This window comes from Crinia signifera, chromosome 19 (genome assembly GCF_055691185.1).
Source record: "Crinia signifera chromosome 19, ASM5569118v1, whole genome shotgun sequence".
NCBI lineage: Eukaryota > Metazoa > Chordata > Amphibia > Anura > Myobatrachidae > Crinia > Crinia signifera.
In genome coordinates, this window is record NC_139226.1 from 130,136,196 (window position 1) to 130,155,264 (window position 19,069).

The following is a 19,069-nucleotide window of genomic DNA, read 5'->3' on the forward strand; positions in this document are numbered from 1 at the left end:
CCCTTCACTGTCCATCTCACAGCACACCTCCTTCCCTTCATTGTCCATCTCAGAGCACACCACCTGCCCTTCACTGTCCATCTCACAGCACACCACCTGCCCTTCACTGTCAATCTCACAGCACACCACCTGCCCTTCACTGTCAATCTGACAGCACACTACCTAACCTTCACTGTCCATCTCACAGCACACCACCTAACCATCACTGTCCATCTCACAGCACACCACCTAACCTTCACTGTCCATCTCACAGCACACCACCTACCCTTCACTTTCCATCTCACAGAACACCACCTAACCTTCACTGTCCAGTTTACAGCACACCTTCTCCTCTTCACTGTTCATCTCACAGCACACCTCCTTCCCTTCACTGTCCATCTCACAGCATACCTTCTCCCCTTCACTGTCCATCTCACAGCATACCTCCTCCCCTTCACTGTCCATCTCACAGCACACCTCCTTCCCTTCACTGTCCATCTCACAGCACACCACCTTACCTTCACTGTACATCTCACAGCACACCTCTTCCTCTTCACTGTACATCTCACAGCACACCTCTTCCTCTTCACTGTACATCTCACAGCACACCACCTAACCTTCACTGTCCATCTCACAGCATACCGCCTCCCCTTCACTGTCCATCTCAGAGCACACCACCTGCCCTTCACTGTCCATCTCACAGAACACCACCTGCCCTTCACTGTCCATCTCACAGAACACCACCTGCCCTTCACTGTCCATCTCACAGAACACCACCTGCCCTTCACTGTCTCACAGGATGCATCCCTGCCAATCATTGGCACTGCTGTTTAGAGCAATCAGTCTGATCATGATAGTGTTATGTTCACATCTGGCTTCCAGAGCTTCATTCACATTATGTGCGATTCAAAATCAGGCTCTTAAAGTATGTCTAGCATAAGCCTTCTCCTGTAAACCATTAAGGTACCATTAAGTTAGAGCAGCAGTTCTCAAACTGTGGGTCCTGACCCCAAAGTGGGTCCCAACCTTCTCAGCATGGGGTCGCGACTCCATGTTGCTGAGCATCAGGCTGATGACTTTTCTAATCTCAGTCAGTGATTGAAGGAGTCTGAAAAATCTGTAGAATTGTCTTTTATTTTAGACTCCTCCCATCACTCTGTGCCTCCACAATGCTGCCATGTATGTGCTGTCTGCTGACTACACGTGTGATGTGATGGGTTATGGTATATTAGACTCCTCCCATCACTCTGTGCCTCCACATTGCTGCCATGTATGTGCTGTCTGCTGACTACACATGTGATGTGATGGGTTATGGTACATTAGACTCCTCCCATCACTTTGTGCTTCCACAATGCTGCCATGTATGTGCTGTCTGCTGACTACACATGTGATGTGACGGGTTATGGTATATTAGACTCCTCCCGTCACTCTGTGCCTCCACAATGCTGCCATGTATGTGCTGTCTGCTGACTACACGTGTGATGTGATGGGTTATGGTATATTAGACTCCTCCCATCATTCTGTACCTCCACAATGCTGCCATGTATGTGCTGTCTGCTGACTACACGTGTGATGTGATGGGTTATGGTATATCAGACTCCTCCCATCACTCTGTGCCCCCACAATGCTGCCATGTATGTGCTGTCTGCTGACTACACGTGTGATGTGATGGGTTATGGTATATCAGACTCCTCCCATCACTCTGTGCCCCCACAATGCTGCCATGTATGTGCTGTCTGCTGACTACACGTGTGATGTGATGGGTTATGGTATATCAGACTCCTCCCATCACTCTGCCTCCACAATGCTGCCATGTATGTGCTATCTGCTGACTACACCTGTGATGTTATGGTATATTAGACTCCTCCCATCACTCTGTGCCCCCACAATGCTGCCATGTATGTGCTGTCTGCTGACTACACATGTGATGTGATGGGTTATGGTATATTAGACTCCTCCCATCACTCTGTGCCTCCACAATGCTGCCATGTACGTGCTGTCTGCTGACTACACGTGTGATGTGATGGGTTATGGTATATCAGACTCCTCCCATCACTCTGTGCCTCCACAATGCTGCCATGTATGTGCTGTCTGCTGACTACACGTGTGATGTGATGGGTTATGGTATATTAGACTCCTCCCATCATTCTGTACCTCCACAATGCTGCCATGTATGTGCTGTCTGCTGACTACACGTGTGATGTGATGGGTTATGGTATATCAGACTCCTCCCATCACTCTGTGCCCCCACAATGCTGCCATGTATGTGCTGTCTGCTGACTACACGTGTGATGTGATGGGTTATGGTATATCAGACTCCTCCCATCACTCTGTGCTCCCACAATGCTGCCATGTATGTGCTGTCTGCTGACTACACGTGTGATGTGATGGGTTATGGTATATCAGACTCCTCCCATCACTCTGCCTCCACAATGCTGCCATGTATGTGCTATCTGCTGACTACACCTGTGATGTGATGGGTTATGGTATATCAGACTCCTCCCATCACTCTGTGCCCCCACAATGCTGCCATATATGTGCTGTCTGCTGACTACACATGTCATGTGATGGGTTATGGTATATTAGACTCCTCCCATCACTCTGTGCCCCCACAATGCTGCCATGTATGTGCTTTCTGCTGACTACACGTGTGATGTGATGGGTTATGGTATATTAGACTCCTCCCATCGCTCTGTGCCTCCACAATGCTGCCATGTATGTGCTGTCTGCTGACTACACTTGTGATGTGATGGGTTATGGTATATTAGACTCCTCCCATCACTCTGTGCCTCCACAATGCTGCCATGTATGTGCTGTCTGCTGACTACACATGTGATGTTATGGTATATCAGACTCCTCCCATCACTCTGTGCCCCCACAATGCTGCTATATATGTGCTGTCTGCTGACTACACATGTGATGTGATGGGTTATGGTATATTAGACTCCTCCCATCACTCTGTGCCTCCACAATGCTGCCATGTATGTGCTGTCTGCTGACTACACATGTGATGTTATGGGTTATGGTATATCAGACTCCTCCCATCACTCTGTGCCCCCACAATGCTGCTATATATGTGCTGTCTGCTGACTACACATGTGATGTGATGGGTTATGGTATATTAGACTCCTCCCATCACTCTGTGCCTCCACAATGCTGCCATGTATGTGCTGTCTGCTGACTACACGTGTGATGTGATGGGTTATGGTATATTAGACTCCTCCCATCACTCTGTACCTGCACAATGCTGCCATGTATGTGCTGTCTGCTGACTACACGTGTGATGTGATGGGTTATGGTATATTAGACTCCTCCAATCACTCTGTGCCTACACAATGCTGCCATGTATGTGCTGTCTGCTGGCTACATGTGTGATGTGATGGGTTATGGTATATCAGACTCCTCCCATCACTCTGTGCCCCCACAATGCTGCTATATATGTGCTGTCTGCTGACTACACATGTGATGTGATGGGTTATGGTATATTAGACTCCTCCCATCACTCTGTGCCTCCACAATGCTGCCATGTATGTGCTGTCTGCTGACTACACATGTGATGTTATGGGTTATGGTATATTAGACTCCTCCCATTACTCTGTGCCTCCACAATGCTGCCATGTATGTGCTGTCTGCTGACTACACATGTGATGTGATGGGTTATGGTATATTAGACTCCTCCCATCACTCTGTGCCTCCACACTGCTGCCATGTATGTGCTGTCTGCTGACTACACATGTGATGTTATGGGTTATGGTATATTAGACTCCTCCCATCACTCTGTGCCCCCACAATGCTGCCATGTATGTGCTGTCTGCTGACTACACGTGTGATGTGATGGGTTATTGTATATCAGACTCCTCCCATCACTCTGTGCCCCCACAATGCTGCCATGTCTGTGCTGTCTGCTGACTACACGGGTGATGTGATGGGTTATGGTATATCAGACTCCTCCCATCACTCTGTGCCCCCACAATGCTGCTATATATGTGCTGTCTGCTGACTACACATGTGATGTGATGGGTTATGGTATATTAGACTCCTCCCATCACTCTGTGCCTCCACAATGCTGCCATGTATGTGCTGTCTGCTGACTACACGTGTGATGTGATGGGTTATGGTATATTAGACTCCTCCCATCACTCTGTACCTGCACAATGCTGCCATGTATGTGCTGTCTGCTGACTACACGTGTGATGTGATGGGTTATGGTATATTAGACTCCTCCAATCACTCTGTGCCTACACAATGCTGCCATGTATGTGCTGTCTGCTGACTACACGTGTGATGTGATGGGTTATGGTATATTAGACTCCTCCCATCACTCTGTGCCTCCACAATGCTGCCATGTATGTGCTGCCTGCTGACTACACGTGTAATGTGATGGGTTATGGTATATCAGACTCCTCCCATCACTCTGTGCCTCCACAATGCTGCCATGTATGTGCTGTCTGCTGACTACACGTGTGATGTGATGGGTTATGGTATATCAGACTCCTCCCATCACTCTGTGCCTCCACAATGCTGCCATGTATGAGCTGCCTGCTGACTAAACGTGTGATGTGATGGGATATGGTATATCAGACTCCTCCCATCACTCTGTGCCCCCACAATGCTGCCATGTATGTGCTGCCTGCTGACTACACGTGTCATGTGATGGGTTATGGTATATCAGACTCCTCCCATCACACTGTGCCTCCACAATGCTGCCATGTATGTGCTGCCTGCTGACTACACATGTGACATGATGACCTTCTGCAGTAACTTGCTGGGGTCCTGTCATTATTTTTATTGTCTGATGGGGTCCAAGAGCAAAATAGTTTGAGGACCCCTGAGTTAGAGCAGTCAATGTATGCATATATTAATGTAGGTGAATCATTTCTAAGGAATTTGAAGTGAGTAGATCTTTTTATTAAAAAAAATAATTGCTAATTACATATAATACATATAATAATTCCAGTATTATGGAGCTGGAAAGGAAAAAGCTTCACATTTCTGATATTCTAGGCAAGAAGCGAAGAAGCTGCAGGAACAAGAAGAGCGTTATCGTACAGCTGTAGACAAGGCACAGAAGAATCATGAGAAAGCTGTTCACTTTCTGAAGGAAACTATGACGAGGTTTGTTTTGCGATGATAAAGAGTTGGATTGTAATTCGCTGTCTTGATAAGTCTCATTTATACCCCTTTCACACTGCACTTGTTAAACAGTATATTGCCATTTATATCCCACTTCAAAACGTTTAAGGCTGCAGTGGGAAAGCGCCAGAGTTCATTTACTGGTTAAAGATAACCGGTATTTCAAAAAGTTTAAAAAGCAGAATCCTACACGTTTCAGAGCCGTTTTTATGCAGTGAGAATGGCTCTGAAACGGTATTTAGTAAAAACAACAGATTCCAGACCTGTGATAGGCTGTCCCCTGCATTCTGCCTTGAAACGTGTTCAGGGGATTAAATGGGTTGACTGATATGAATGGTACTTAAACGGTATTTAAAACGGTAATCTACTGCAATGTAAAGGCTCAGACCCGTTTTAAATACCTTTTAAAAATACCGGTTTTTAAAACATTTTGGCAGCGTGAAAGCGGTATTACACACTGCGTTTCCCATTGTTTTTAAATACCCGCGAAAAAAAAACACTCATGAAATCTCTGCTCTCGTGTACTTGTCTTCAGTCACTTATTCAGTCATCTCCTCCCCACTGCACACAACAGTATGACACCTTTTGGTTTGTCTGCCCTTCTGCTTATTTTGTAGTATGTCCATAAACCTTGTCCTTCTCCTGCAATGTTCTGTCAGATAAGTCCCTTTATCTTGTGGTTTTCATGCTGTTTCTCAGTCTGTGCTCTCTGAGATGCTGTTGAGCCCTTGTGTCACCTTGTATATAAAGGATAATAATAGTCAGAGGACATTCACCTTATTCTCAATGTAGTTCCCATCTAAGACTTTAATGGGATACGGCCATTGGGTCACCAGCAAGTTGTTAGATAGTCATTCGGACACACCATTAGGTCGACATGTGTCTAGGTCGACATGCATGAAGGTCGACATGAGTCTAGGTTGACATGTGTTAGATCGACAGGGTCATTAGGTCCAAATGGGTTAGAAGCCCGAAGCATGGCGAGCACAGCGGTGCACTTTAACCTGTGTCCATGTCGACTGTGTCGACATTCGGGTCAGAACACTGTGAAAAACCCCATGTGGCCTTTTGACTGTCAACCTAACCCATGTCAACATCATGAACCTGTCGACCTAACCCATGTCAACTTAGACTCACGTCGACCTTCCTACATGTCAACATTACTACATGTCGACCTAAATGCATGTCGACCTAATGGTGTCGACCTAATGACTGTCTTACAACTTGCTGGTGACCAGCTGATCCCCACCTGACTTTAATAAGGTGTGTATAAAGTAATAATTCTGTGATAATGCGGGCTGTAGGGCCTTAACAGTAATAATGGTGGGAGACAGGAATATCGTCACTCGCACAGGACCCTCATCTCATGTGAGGAACAAACAGGACCCCCCAAAGGTAACCAAAATTTGATCTGTATTTTTCTCGTAACACATGGGAGGTGTGCTACCACTAAACTATATTAGAATCAAGTATATGTCAAAAGAGAGAAAGGAGAAAGATTGCCAATAATGTGGTGCAACTAAGGATCTCCTAAGATAAAAAATAACCTTTATCGGTTCTTTTAAAACTTGCGAAATATATAAAAACACACACAAAACATAAAGTGAATAGAGTGACTGTTAAAATCCGGTGGCGTCCTGGCAACACACCTCTGAATGATAACTGGGTACTCTTTACCTAGAAGGGCGGGCATCGCATGTACTAAAAAATCGCATGCGATGCGACCGACGCGATGACCGCAATTTCCCATAGGGAACAATGTTAAATGTCCCAATTGACCCGATTTTCCATAGGGAACAATGTTAAATGGCCCACAGAGGCCAAATAGGCACCCTGAAGTGTGAAATGGCCCCCCCAATTGTTAACGCCACCCCACGATCAACGTCAACCTGAAGCGTGGCGAGCCCGCGAGGGGCGGCGGTACGCGTCCTACGACCTTTTCATACCCCCACTATCCACGTCGGCGTGGAGTTGAGAATAGAAAGTGTGGCGAGCCCGAAGCGTGGCGAGCGGACGCGGACACCTTCACAGGTATACGCGTCCCCTCGCGGGCTTCACAGGTATACGCGTCTCCTCGCGGGATTCACAGGTAGCTGCGTCCCCTCGCCACGCTTCGGGCTCGGTGGCTCGCTACGCTCGCCACACTTTCTATTCTCAACTCCACGCCGACGTGGATAGTGGGGGTATGAAAAGGTCGTAGGACGCGTACCGCCTCTCCTCGCGGGCTCGCTGCGCTCGCCACGCTTCGGGTTGACGTTTAACGTGGGGTGGCGTTAACAATTGGGGGGGCCATTTCACACTTCAGGGTGCCTATTTGGCCTCTGTGGCCCATTTAACATTGTTCCCTATGGAAAATCGGGTCAATTGGGACATTTAACATTGTTCCCTATGGGAAATCGCGGTCATCGCGTCGGTCGCATCACATGCGATTTTTTGGTCGTATGCGATGCGACCGACGCAATTTTTTTCCTTACGATGCCCACGATCAAAATCGTGGGCGCCCTTCTAGGTAAAGAGTACCGATGACGGTATACGTATATTTAATACACAGGTTCTTGTAACTGACACTTAATTAATAAATGCGTATTCGAGTTATTGTCCTCGTGTCTTTATTATGCTGCCTATTCACTATTGCTCATGCTCTATACTTGTACAAAATAGATTTAGTATATGTCATACTTTTAAATTATGCCAGACTGAAATATAAATATATGAAATAATGTCTCTTACAACAAGTCACTCTTAGTTGTTATTAGCACCTAGGTTTATTCCTATATGATCCTACGTTATATAGTCATAACCCGCCCTTTGTTAGTTCATAACCCTCCCCGCCTCACAGCCTAACTCTAAGTCCCCCGCCAGTGCCTTAACCTAACTCTGCTCCCCCCGGCCTAACACTTCCCGCATACTTACATTTGGGATGCCAGCAGTAGAGATTCCGATGTCGGCATTATAATTGATGCTGGGATCTTGACACTGGTCTTCTGGTTTCAAGTCAGGATGCCAACATCTGTATTGTGACTGCTGTCATCCCATATATCGGGATGTTTACTGCATCCCCCAATGCATAATAATCTAGTTGCCACAGTAACTTGCAGCTGATTAAATCCCACTACTGAGAGTATCATTAGTGAAAGCGAATATCATATCAAGTCACCCCCCCCCCCCCCCCAGGCACATACTGTATCATATGCAATGCTAAGTGACAGAAATGACTCACCCCTGTGCTAACTGACTCCTGCTTACCAGATCTGTTCCAGGGATACACTACACGAACACACAGTGCAAACAGATGGAATGTAATAAAATAAGTGATGCCCCGACACAGTATTATATTAGTCTGTTGCTGTCATTTTTAAACCTAAACTGGAAGCTTTCCGGACTTTACCCATTGCTACAAACTAAAATCCCTAAACGTGCCTGAACTTACGTCAGAACCACTTGGTGCATCCTCTGAAGCGGGGATGGGGAACCATTAATCCTCCACTTGTTTTATCGTGAGAACTATATGGATTCCAGTCCTGAGATCTATTATGTTCTGTTTACAAATCCTATGCAGCCCAGACTGATCTTATTCTTAGGTGATCGCATCCACACTGTTGACCTGCTAACAGCTCACAACTACGTTCATGTATTTTAATTATGTTTTTTTGGAACCAACAGAGTTCGAGAAAAGGAGACGGAGAAAGAAAAGAAAAACCGGGAGCACATGGAGAAGAGGATGCACGCTGTCCTGTCTCTGAAAAACAACATCACCATGAGCCGGGTATTATAGAAAATATTCATTACAGATGACAGCTGGGGCTGTTTTTATTCCATGCCTGGAAGAGTTATACCAGCATGCTTTTTCTAATATGATAATACCTGCTACACAAATTTACCTTTCAGATTAACAGTAATGCTGGGTACACGCCAGAACGATTTGGCCTCAATTCCCCCCAATTTCGATGCAATCTTGATCGATTGTATGTAAATTGGGCATGTTTTGGCGTGTTTTAGAACCGATTTAGATTTGATGCAGATCATGTGCAGATCGTGTGCTCCATCAGATCGTGCGACCATCGTACGAACGTCACGCGATCTGCTCACAATCATGATCGTTGCGGTGTGTACCTAGAATAAGGAGTATGGTGGTGGATCCAAAAGTCGGTGTCCTGACCATGAATAAAAGGGAAATTTTGTTTGAAATTACATTTATGGTTAAACATTGGGTGGGGGGCATTCAGCATGGTGGAGTTTACCTTGTGAATAGGTCTGAATCAGGCCTATAGTGTCCATTTACTTACACTTACACTTCGTCCATCGATTCTCCAACCTCTTCATTCCGTTCAGGAAATAGTCAGGTGATTGGTCCTCAAACCTGGTCCTGTACAGGTTATGGTCATCCAGATGTAAAAGTCTTCACAATAATGTGTTCTATGAGCTTTGGAAACGGGAAGAAGTCGCTAGGGGCTTGGTCCTGTGAATAGGGAAGGTGGTCAACCGATTTGAACCCTGCAATGGCAACCATTGCAACGCAACGCCTTGGATCTTTGGTGGATCTTTCCTCCCGCCTCTGCTCCTTGATAGCCAATAAGTTGTGAGTAGTAGTCACCAGTTATAGTGGTTCCATAATTGAAATAATCAACTAACACAATTCCACCTGCATGCCAAAAAAATCTGGACCATGAATTTGCCAAACAACGGCTGAAGATGAACATTTTGTTGGTGGAGGTGAGGTCGAGTGTTAACGCTGCATGCTCTGTGTTTCTGTCTCTGGATTGAAGTGGTGAATACCCCACGTCCCATCCATTGTCAAGATTTGCACGATAAGTGGCCAAGACACAACGAGTAGATTAAATATGATTGGTTTGCAATGGGCAACATCCCATCTTCAATACAACGCCCATCGTAGTAAATTTACTTCATCGTGTCAACCTCATTTGCTTCTGATCAGGCATCAACATTCTTGAAACCCATCTTGCTGACATTTTTGTACAGCCCCAATTTTTCAGTCAATATTGCTTGACTTTGAGGAGATAGGGCTATTTCACACTCTCCGGCTCCTGCTGGTCGGCGAAACCCCGCACGGCCCAAAGCCGTGCCGCACACAGTAGTTAATAATGGACACAATTGTGTCCATTCACACAGGACGGCCACGGCCCGGCTGCCCAGTTGCAGCCGGATCGCACGACTGGAAAGGGTGGCTGCCGGGCTGTGGCCATCCCCTCTATTGGAAACTTCTCAGTGCGGCACGGCTTCTTGGCCGTGTGGGGATTCGCCGCCCGGCAGGACCCGGAGCATGTGAAATAGCCCATAAGATGCCATCAACCTCTTCTAAATGTTTAATGGTCAGCCAATGGTCAGTCGTGACAAAGTAGTGGATTTGGTTGACATTTTCCACAGAACTTCTATTTCTGGCACCGTCTTTGCATGACTACCTTATACATCTGAATTCACGGCACCACTTTGTCACAGGACTATATGACGGAGCGGACTACTCCATGTGAATTTCAGTAGGGGGGCATCTTCATTTGCATATATTTAATGATCGAATTGGAGTTCTCTCTATTTTTCAACTTTTAGTGAAGTTGTTGCATTTATTATGTATTATTTTTGCAAAAATAAATGAAGAAATGTGCCGTAATTTTCCACAGTGTTCCACTAAGACCTTGGGTACATTCAGATATCTACTACATCAGGACAGAACATTTGCCCTAATGTCAGCTGCCCGACCCAAGCTGACATTGACACGACCGCGTCTGCAGGTGTACGCCCGTCGTTTTTACGGGCACACCCATAAAACACTGGGTGTTCCTCTGCTACCGCCCCCTGCTCGCCCCTTCCTGGTTTGCACATCCACATATCTGCGCATGCGCATTCCCAAACACCGACCATTGGGGACAGGGATGAATTCGGCCCACTACGAACATGCCTGAATCGGCCCCATAGTTAGAGACATCCCTAGCCATGCGGAACATGAACCGTCCTGAATCCCATGCTCAGCTAAGACAATTGGTATCATTTAGTTTGTATTTCTTGGAGGACCTGGGAGATATTTTGGGAATGAGTAGGGCCTGACTGCACCTTATAGTGTAGGATATGGGTAGAAGCTATGGGAGGGGAACTTGAAATATAATCTAACATGTTTGGGGGGATTACATTCAGTGGTGTTGGCAGAACAAATAGATTGTGTGGAGGTTCTGTGAGATGGACAGAGGATGTGTTAGATTCTGTACAGTAATGGAATGGTCTAACCAGAAAGGGCAGAAGAGCTGTTCTGGATTCAACAGTGTCTTCATAGACCGTCAGTATGTCCGCACCAAAAGGTCTACATCAGGCATGTCCAACGTTGGCCCTCCAGATGTTGTGAAACTACACATCCCAGCATGCTTTGCAATAGTTTTAGCATTCTCTAATAGCAAAACTGTGGCAAAGCATGCTGGGATGTGTAGTTTCACAACATCTGGAGGGCCAACGTTGGACATGCCTGGTCTACATGATCAAGGAAAAAACATTGACAGAAGGTCAACATGGGTTTTATAGGTTTTTTTTGTCATTGTCGACATCGGAGCATGTTGACCCCCAATTAATGTAGCGCATACCCTCGCATGGCTTGTTTCATTTGCCATGCTTTGGGGCAGGTTCCTTGTTGTTGCGTTACCATTCCCTGTTGGAGTCCATGTAGACCAGGGGTAGCCAACTCCAGTCCTCGAGAGCTACCAACAGTTCACATTTTCCAGCTCACCTCACAGGTGCACTCATTACTGACTGGCACATTATAAATGATCCACAGGTGGAGCTAATCACTTCACTTGTGATTCTGTGAGGAGATCTGGAAAACGTTAACTGTTGGTGGCAGCGGCGTAACTATAGCACCGCAGCCACCGCGGGGGGGGGGGGGGGGGGCGCTGTGCATGTGGGTGCGCCGGGGGCTGCGGTGCTATAGTTAAACCCCCCCCCCCCCCTCAATCCCCCGCAGACTTACCTATCGCATTGGTCCCGGCGGCTCCGTTCTTCTGCTGAGGACCACCACAAAATGGCCGCCCCCATATAGCACACAGTTCTCTGAAACTGTCTGCTGTATGGGGGCGGCCATTTTCTGGTGGTCCTCAGCAGAAGAACGGAGCCCCCGGGACCAGTGCGATAGGTAAGGCTGTGGGGGATTGAGGGGGGTTTGCATGGGTGGCGGGGTAGGGGTGCTTGGCGGGGCGGCGACGGGGGGCGCCCAAAACGTAGCTACGCCACTGGTTGGTAGCTCTCGAGGACTGGAGTTGGCTACCCCTGATGTAGATGTTATAGTATAAAAATATTTAATATATCAATATTTGCTTGAAATTTAATCCTGCAGAATGTATGTATTTAATTGATATAAGAAGCATTTAATAAATGTAGTTCTCGCCAATAACGTGTTTTCTAATACAACATGTGACTTTTCTTGCCACCAATTGTACAGGAAAACCTGCGCGTCTTTGAGTCTCGGAACAAAGCTCAGGCTGCCCTGGCCAAGCAGAAGGAGATGCTGGAGAGAGAGGCCGTGCTGGCCAGAGGGGGAGATGTGACGAAGTTTATCATCCATCAGAAAAGGCTTCAAGAATATGAAAAACAGAAGAAGTAAGTGTCCACTGATCTGCTCCCATTCTTGTTCTGGGAATAAAGATTGTTGGGTCACTTACGTGCTGTACAAGCAAGGAAATAATGGGGGTCATTCTGGTAGATTCGCAATGCTGCAAATTCGCAGCTTTGCTCATCCACCAAACCCTGGCGCCACCAATTCGCAAGTGCCATTAGATGCACCACACAGTATCATCCATTCGCAGGCCAGGGGGGAACACCCAAAACTTTCAAAGGTCGCCGTATAAAAGTGACTTTCCAATGCTTGGAAGGAAATGGGCGGGCAGCTGACATCCGGTGATGTCAGCAGGCCAATCCCCCCACCCGTGTCATGACCTCATTAGCACGAAATGCAGAAATGCACAAAAAAAATCGGTCCCCATGCGAACACAGCCCTGTTAACCCAGAATAACCCCCAATGTGTGTGTGACAAGCGTGCTACAGAATTCCCCCACCAAATATGACTAGTAAAAGCAGTAAGATTAGTTCTGATTGCAGGGCTCTGTATGGCGGCTCTGTATGGCGGTTCTGTATGGCGGCTCTGTATGGCGGCTCTGTATGGAGTCTTCTGGGTTCTTCATCAGGTCTGATAAATGTGTCTTTGTTCCTCCTGGAATGGGTCATGTTGGGAGGTATGTGTACACCAGGGGTTCTTAAACTTGGTCCTCAGGACCCCATGCAGTTCATGGTTTCCAGGTCACCTGGCAGGTGCACAGGTGCATTCATTACTCATTGACCGATTTTAAAAGATCCACAGGTGGAGCTAATTATTTCACTTGTGATTCTGTGAGGAGACCTGGAAAACATGCACTGTGTGGGGTCCTGAGGACCGACTTTGAGAACCTTTGGTTTACAGTATTACACTATTGTGAATCTCTGAGATAAATTTGTCAGAATCCCGTAATCATACACTAACCATATACACCGCCAATGTTACCTATTGTCCTAAAAGGACTGCTCAGAATGTTGACAGGCACAGTAATAATTCCTGTCGGCTGGTACATGTGACCGGCAGATAGCTGCAAGGGGTTAATCTTTCTCAGCTACTGTAATTCAATCTAGCACAGGGGATGAAATGAAGGAAAATCACTCCCCCAAAACAGCCAGTCACTGGAATATTCTCCGCAGGTGTCCTCATTGTCACTCCTCTATTCATATGTAAATCACATGTATTATAGGCTCATTACATACAGGTGGACACAACTCGCTGTGCTGGGATACACACATTTGCATGCAGAATTGTTTTTCTTGGCCCCCGTATGAGCAAAGGAAACATGGGAAAAACGTATATCATTTATTGTTTGTCGTTTGCATGTAATGCTATAGTGTGTTATCATAATTGTGCCAAGATATCGCTGAGCATGAGTATACATTTCCAGCAGATGTTAGCACTCCATCAGACAGTGGGTTGGTGCACTGTGGTGGCGCTTACAGGTTCCCTGGGTAGAAGGTTCAGAGCGTCTCATGCTGAACAAGTCGTCCAGACAATAAGGTGGTTATTTACTAAGATGGGAGTTCTACTGAAGATGGGATGTGGCTATGGGCAACCAATCAGACTCTACTTATATATTTAGCACCTTCTAGAAGATAATTGATAGATTTAGTTGCCCATAGCAACATCTCATCTTCATGAGAACTTAGTAAATAAACGCCCTAAGGAGGGAGGGAGGGAGGGAGGGAGAGAGTGGGTTTGGGGCCTGGTTCAGGTGTACTCGGCAAGCTGCAAACATTGCAACTGATTGAGCACCTGAGATGCCGCCCCACCGAATACCTGCCCACCGCCGATTCCCCTCGGTACCATGCGAGGGGATATGTACGAGGAAAACACATCCCCTCGGATGCCTCACCCGCAGGAGAAATCATTCGATGATCACCGGGCATCAGAGGCATTTTCCAGTCGTCTGACATCCTGCGACGGCATCGGCCCGCCCGCGTACCCATGGGGCCGCCCAGGGTTTTCATCTGTCATTTTCAGGGGCTACCCGCAAATATTATATACCCCATGTATGAATTGGGGACTGTAACACATAATGGAGATATCTTCTGCTTCTACAGCATACTCGCCTACTTTTGAAAATTAGTTTCAGGGAGATTGTAGCTGCTAGAAGAATGCGCCGTGCTGCTGAGAGGGTGTGTCATGCTCCGCCCAGAGGGCGTGTCTAACTTCACCTATGGGTGTACCTATTGCCAGTAAGGGGTGTGTCCTGCAGTGGCAGAAGAAAACTCTGACAGGGAATGAGCCCGAAATTCACATTCTGACACAGGGAATGAGCCGGAATTCACATTCTGACACAGGGAATGAGCCGGAATTCACATTCTGACACAGGGAATGAGCCGGAATTCACATTCTGACACAGGGAATGAGCCGGAATTCACATTCTGACACATGGAATGAGCCGGAATTCACATTCTGACACAGGGAATGAGCCGAAATTCACATTCTGACACAGGGAATGAGCCGGAACCGACATTCTGACACAGGGAATGAGCCGAAATTCACATTCTGACACAGGGAATGAGCCGAAATTCACATTCTGACACAGGGAATGAGGCGAAATTCACATTCTGACACAGGGAATGAGCTGAAATTCACAATCTGACACAGGGAATGAGCTGAAATTCACATTCTGACACAGGGAATGAGCTGAAATTCACATACTGACACAGGGAATGAGCTGAAATTCACATTCTGACACAGGGAATGAGCCGAAATTCACATTCTGACACAGGGAATGAGCCGAAATTCACATTCTGACACAGGAAATGAGCCGAAATTCACATTCTGACACTGGGAATGAGCTGGAATTCACATTCTGACACAGGGAATGAGCCAAAATTCACATTCTGACACAGGGAATTCTGTTATGTGGGGTGTCTTTACACGTGTAAGTTCATCCCAGTTTCTGCCTGCGATGGAGATTTGTGTCCCTTAAAAAATATATATATATACAAACACTTTTAGGGGGCACAAAACTCAATAGCAGGCAGCATCTGGGAGGAACTTACAATTGTAAATATACCCCCTCCCCCTGCATAAAAGCATATACAAAAAAAAAAACCCTGAAGACTGTATAGAACACCCTCCCCCCCCATATTACAACCAGTAGACACCACCATATTACACACACAGCCCCCATATTACATTCAGTACTCATACCTTTTATATTACACTGTACTCCCCCCCCCCATCACATCACAGCCAGTTGAGTGCACATACTGTACACACCACTTTTTGAAGAAACTGGGACTGCTCTGCATTTGAAAGATCCCAACCAGCAATTGTATTTGCTAATATTACATAGGTTGGGTGTTTAGTAGCGGAATGCTAGACAGTCAAGAGGCGGAGTCTTGTCGGGAGGGTGAATCCTCTCATGCTCTTCCCTGTGTGATGTCATCCCAATGAGCCGGGATCTGGTCTGCCTACTTAAGCTTTTTTTAGCCAGACGGTTACATATGCAGAAACCTCTGCTGCTGTCACTCACTTGTTTTGTTCTGCACCAGTTTTACCATTGCAACTTCTGCAGCTGCCCATGTGGTTCAACACTGCTTTAGTCCTGCAGCTGCTGCAGTCTTCACAGCTGTACAGCAATGCATTGTCTGCTGCTCATTAGCAGTTGTCCTGTATAATTGTATTCCTCAAGATTACATATACTGGGGAGATGTTTTACTGTTGCAGGGTACACACAGGTCAATATACTGTTCATTTTATTGATGAATGATGTACAGTATGGAGAATGTGTCCCCTTATATGTCTGTAAAATATGTTTTTACAGATGTATCAGACCAGCCCTGTAGCGCAGCCAATGATGATACAGTATAACTGTTATATCTAGTGTATATTCTAGCACCCGCCATCTTTGAAAACCCATGCAGTTCCTGTTCCCTGCCTGGGGTGTCGCTGTCTTCTGTGGTGTTTCTAGCACAGTTCCGGTTGGCATATCAGTGCTGATATACAGACCACACTGTGCTAGAAGCACTACAGCAGACAGCGACACCCCAGGCAGGGAAGAGGAACTGCATGGGTTTTCAAAGATGGCGGGTGCTAGAATGAACACTAATATAGATACAGAGACTGTAGGGACAACTGCCAGTGGAAACGTTAAATGCCCACCCAGCTGTGGGCGACGGGGGACCCACGTGTCCCCCGTACACACTGCACAGTATCTACTGTATGTAAATGTATTGACATTTATGACCAGATAATACGTCTTCTCCCCATTATACTTTATACTACATGAGTAAATTGCACTGCGTGTGGTTCCTTATACATAAACTGCACTGGGACTTTTTAAAACCTAACAGCCAGTGGGAGGTGGGAGTCGGAGAAAACGAAGGGAGAGGGAATGGATTAAATATATCAAACCTTCCAAGGAGGACCCAGTGGTGATGTTGTCCAGTGCAATCTCCAGATCCTTACTTTAGTACATTCTGCAAAAGCATAGATAGAATGTAATTGGATACTAGGGGCAACACCTCTACTTTAGGAGGTTTGATGCGTCTTCCCCAAAGTCTCCACCTTCTATCTGCCTCACCCTTCATTGGCTGCCACTAGGAAGAATATGGCCATAGCAGTTCGCACCAGCCATATCTACAGGTACTATACCAACTTCATCTGCTGCAGTTACACTAGCATGGCCTATTGTCAGGGCTAGAGCATAGCAACTTATTGTTGTTCTTGTATAGTGCCCCTTACCACCAGTTTAAGACTCTAAGGCATTGTTTTTCAACCACTGTGCCATGGTACACTAGTGTGCCTTGAGCTGTTCTCAAGTGTGCCCCCAGCTCTAGAGATGCCCAAACCAGTTTACAGCCACCACCAGGTCATCTGTTATTTACTGGTCTCTTCTTTTCATGTAAAGGGCCAATGTATTTTATTTTTGTTACCTGTGGGGACCAGTGTGGTTGTTTTATATATGTGGGGCCAATAGTTTTTTTTTTTTTCCTGTGCGGCCCAATGTGTTTTGCCCTGTGGGGATCTCGTGGTGTGCCTCAGCAATTTTCAAATCTTATTTAGTGTGCCGCAAGGTAAAAAGGTTAAAAATCACTGGTCTAATGGGTCAATTCAGTTAGATGCAAATGGTGCAAGTTGCAGTGTGACGCAAGTTCTAGCTGTGCCCTTGTTGCCGCACTAAATCGGGGGTGTGAGAAACTCGCACGTATTTGAATAGACCCCTAACAATCAGAAAACCTTTTATTGAATAAACACTTTTCCGCAGTGGCAGAAACTCCAGGTTCTATGCTTGCTTGAAATGTAACAAAGTTTAATACTAAATTACAGCCCTGCAATAAATACTGGATTCGTTGATTGTACATTTAGAAAAATAGAAAATAAATGTTTGTTCAAGCTTCATGAAAAGATAGTAATTTGTGCATTATTGATTTCATACAGAGAATTTGAAGAGTCACAGCAAATAAGAAAGCAAGAAATAATTAGTCGGATTTTAGAAGAGGAAAACAGCCAAGAAAAACAGAAAAAAATGGGCTGTTCTGTGGACACGGGCAAAAGTCAGGAAACCGCTAAACTCAGAGTCAGAACGATGCAGTACATCCAATCAGCTGTCCTGATGGAGCCAGAGGAGGAGCAGGTGCAGGCGGTAAGAACTAGCTACATTTCTCCGAAAATGATGTAGACTGGCAGCATTTCAGTATTGTACATGTGCGCTACAATAGGAGTTATAATTTAACTCCAGCTTCATATGGTGTCAGACTGGGGCATGAAGAGCCCACCAGGGGCAGGAGCCCACTGAAGGGGCGTGACCAACCAATTTGGTGGGGTGTGGGCATCATAAGAGGGGCATGACCAGTGTCAGGGGTATGGAGGGCCCAGTGGTATATAATCGCTAGGTTCAAGAAATGTCACACCAATCATCAGCGCACTGCTTAAGGAGAAGGGTCATCCTGTGTAGGAGGCTAGATGGGCCACATCAGAACTTTCAAGAGGTTCACAAAAGACATACCTAGGCATTTATAAGGTAACATACAGTATAATAGGTTTATTTTTCCACAATGAAACATAAAGATAGGAAATTGGCAGTACTTCAAACTGCTAGGTAAATCCAACTTTTTGGGAACAATATCACCGGCAGTGTATACCTATTACGAAAAAATAGAGGGGCTAATTCTCGCAGGGCAAATTCATTTTCAAATGTGCAAAACCATGTGCGCTGCAGGTGGGCCAAAAGTAATATGAGAGTAAAGGTCTCCATACACTGGTACAACTTGTCTGAGGCACTGGTCAGACCAGTTTTCCTTGAACTCCCCCACCAGCCCCCCCCCCGTACGGGCTTACATCCAATTTGGCAATTGATGTGCCATTTTTTTTTTTTCAATAAATCGCATGCGATTTATCACATGTAAAAGGACT

The 19,069-nt window shown here is 46.2% G+C and overlaps 1 protein-coding gene across 3 annotated transcripts in view; it reads left to right on the forward strand.

Annotated features, from left to right (window-relative positions):
• CFAP74 (cilia and flagella associated protein 74) overlaps positions 1-19,069 on the forward strand; it is a 179,657-nt gene that overhangs the window by 27,384 nt on the left and 133,204 nt on the right. For all 3 annotated transcript variants that reach the window (XM_083163344.1, XM_083163345.1, XM_083163346.1), the window contains exons 8-11: positions 4,984-5,094; positions 8,776-8,878; positions 12,548-12,705; positions 18,095-18,299. In XM_083163344.1, coding sequence (XP_083019470.1) covers positions 4,984-5,094; positions 8,776-8,878; positions 12,548-12,705; positions 18,095-18,299 — 577 coding nt within the window. The remainder of the gene's footprint in view (positions 1-4,983; positions 5,095-8,775; positions 8,879-12,547; positions 12,706-18,094; positions 18,300-19,069) is intronic.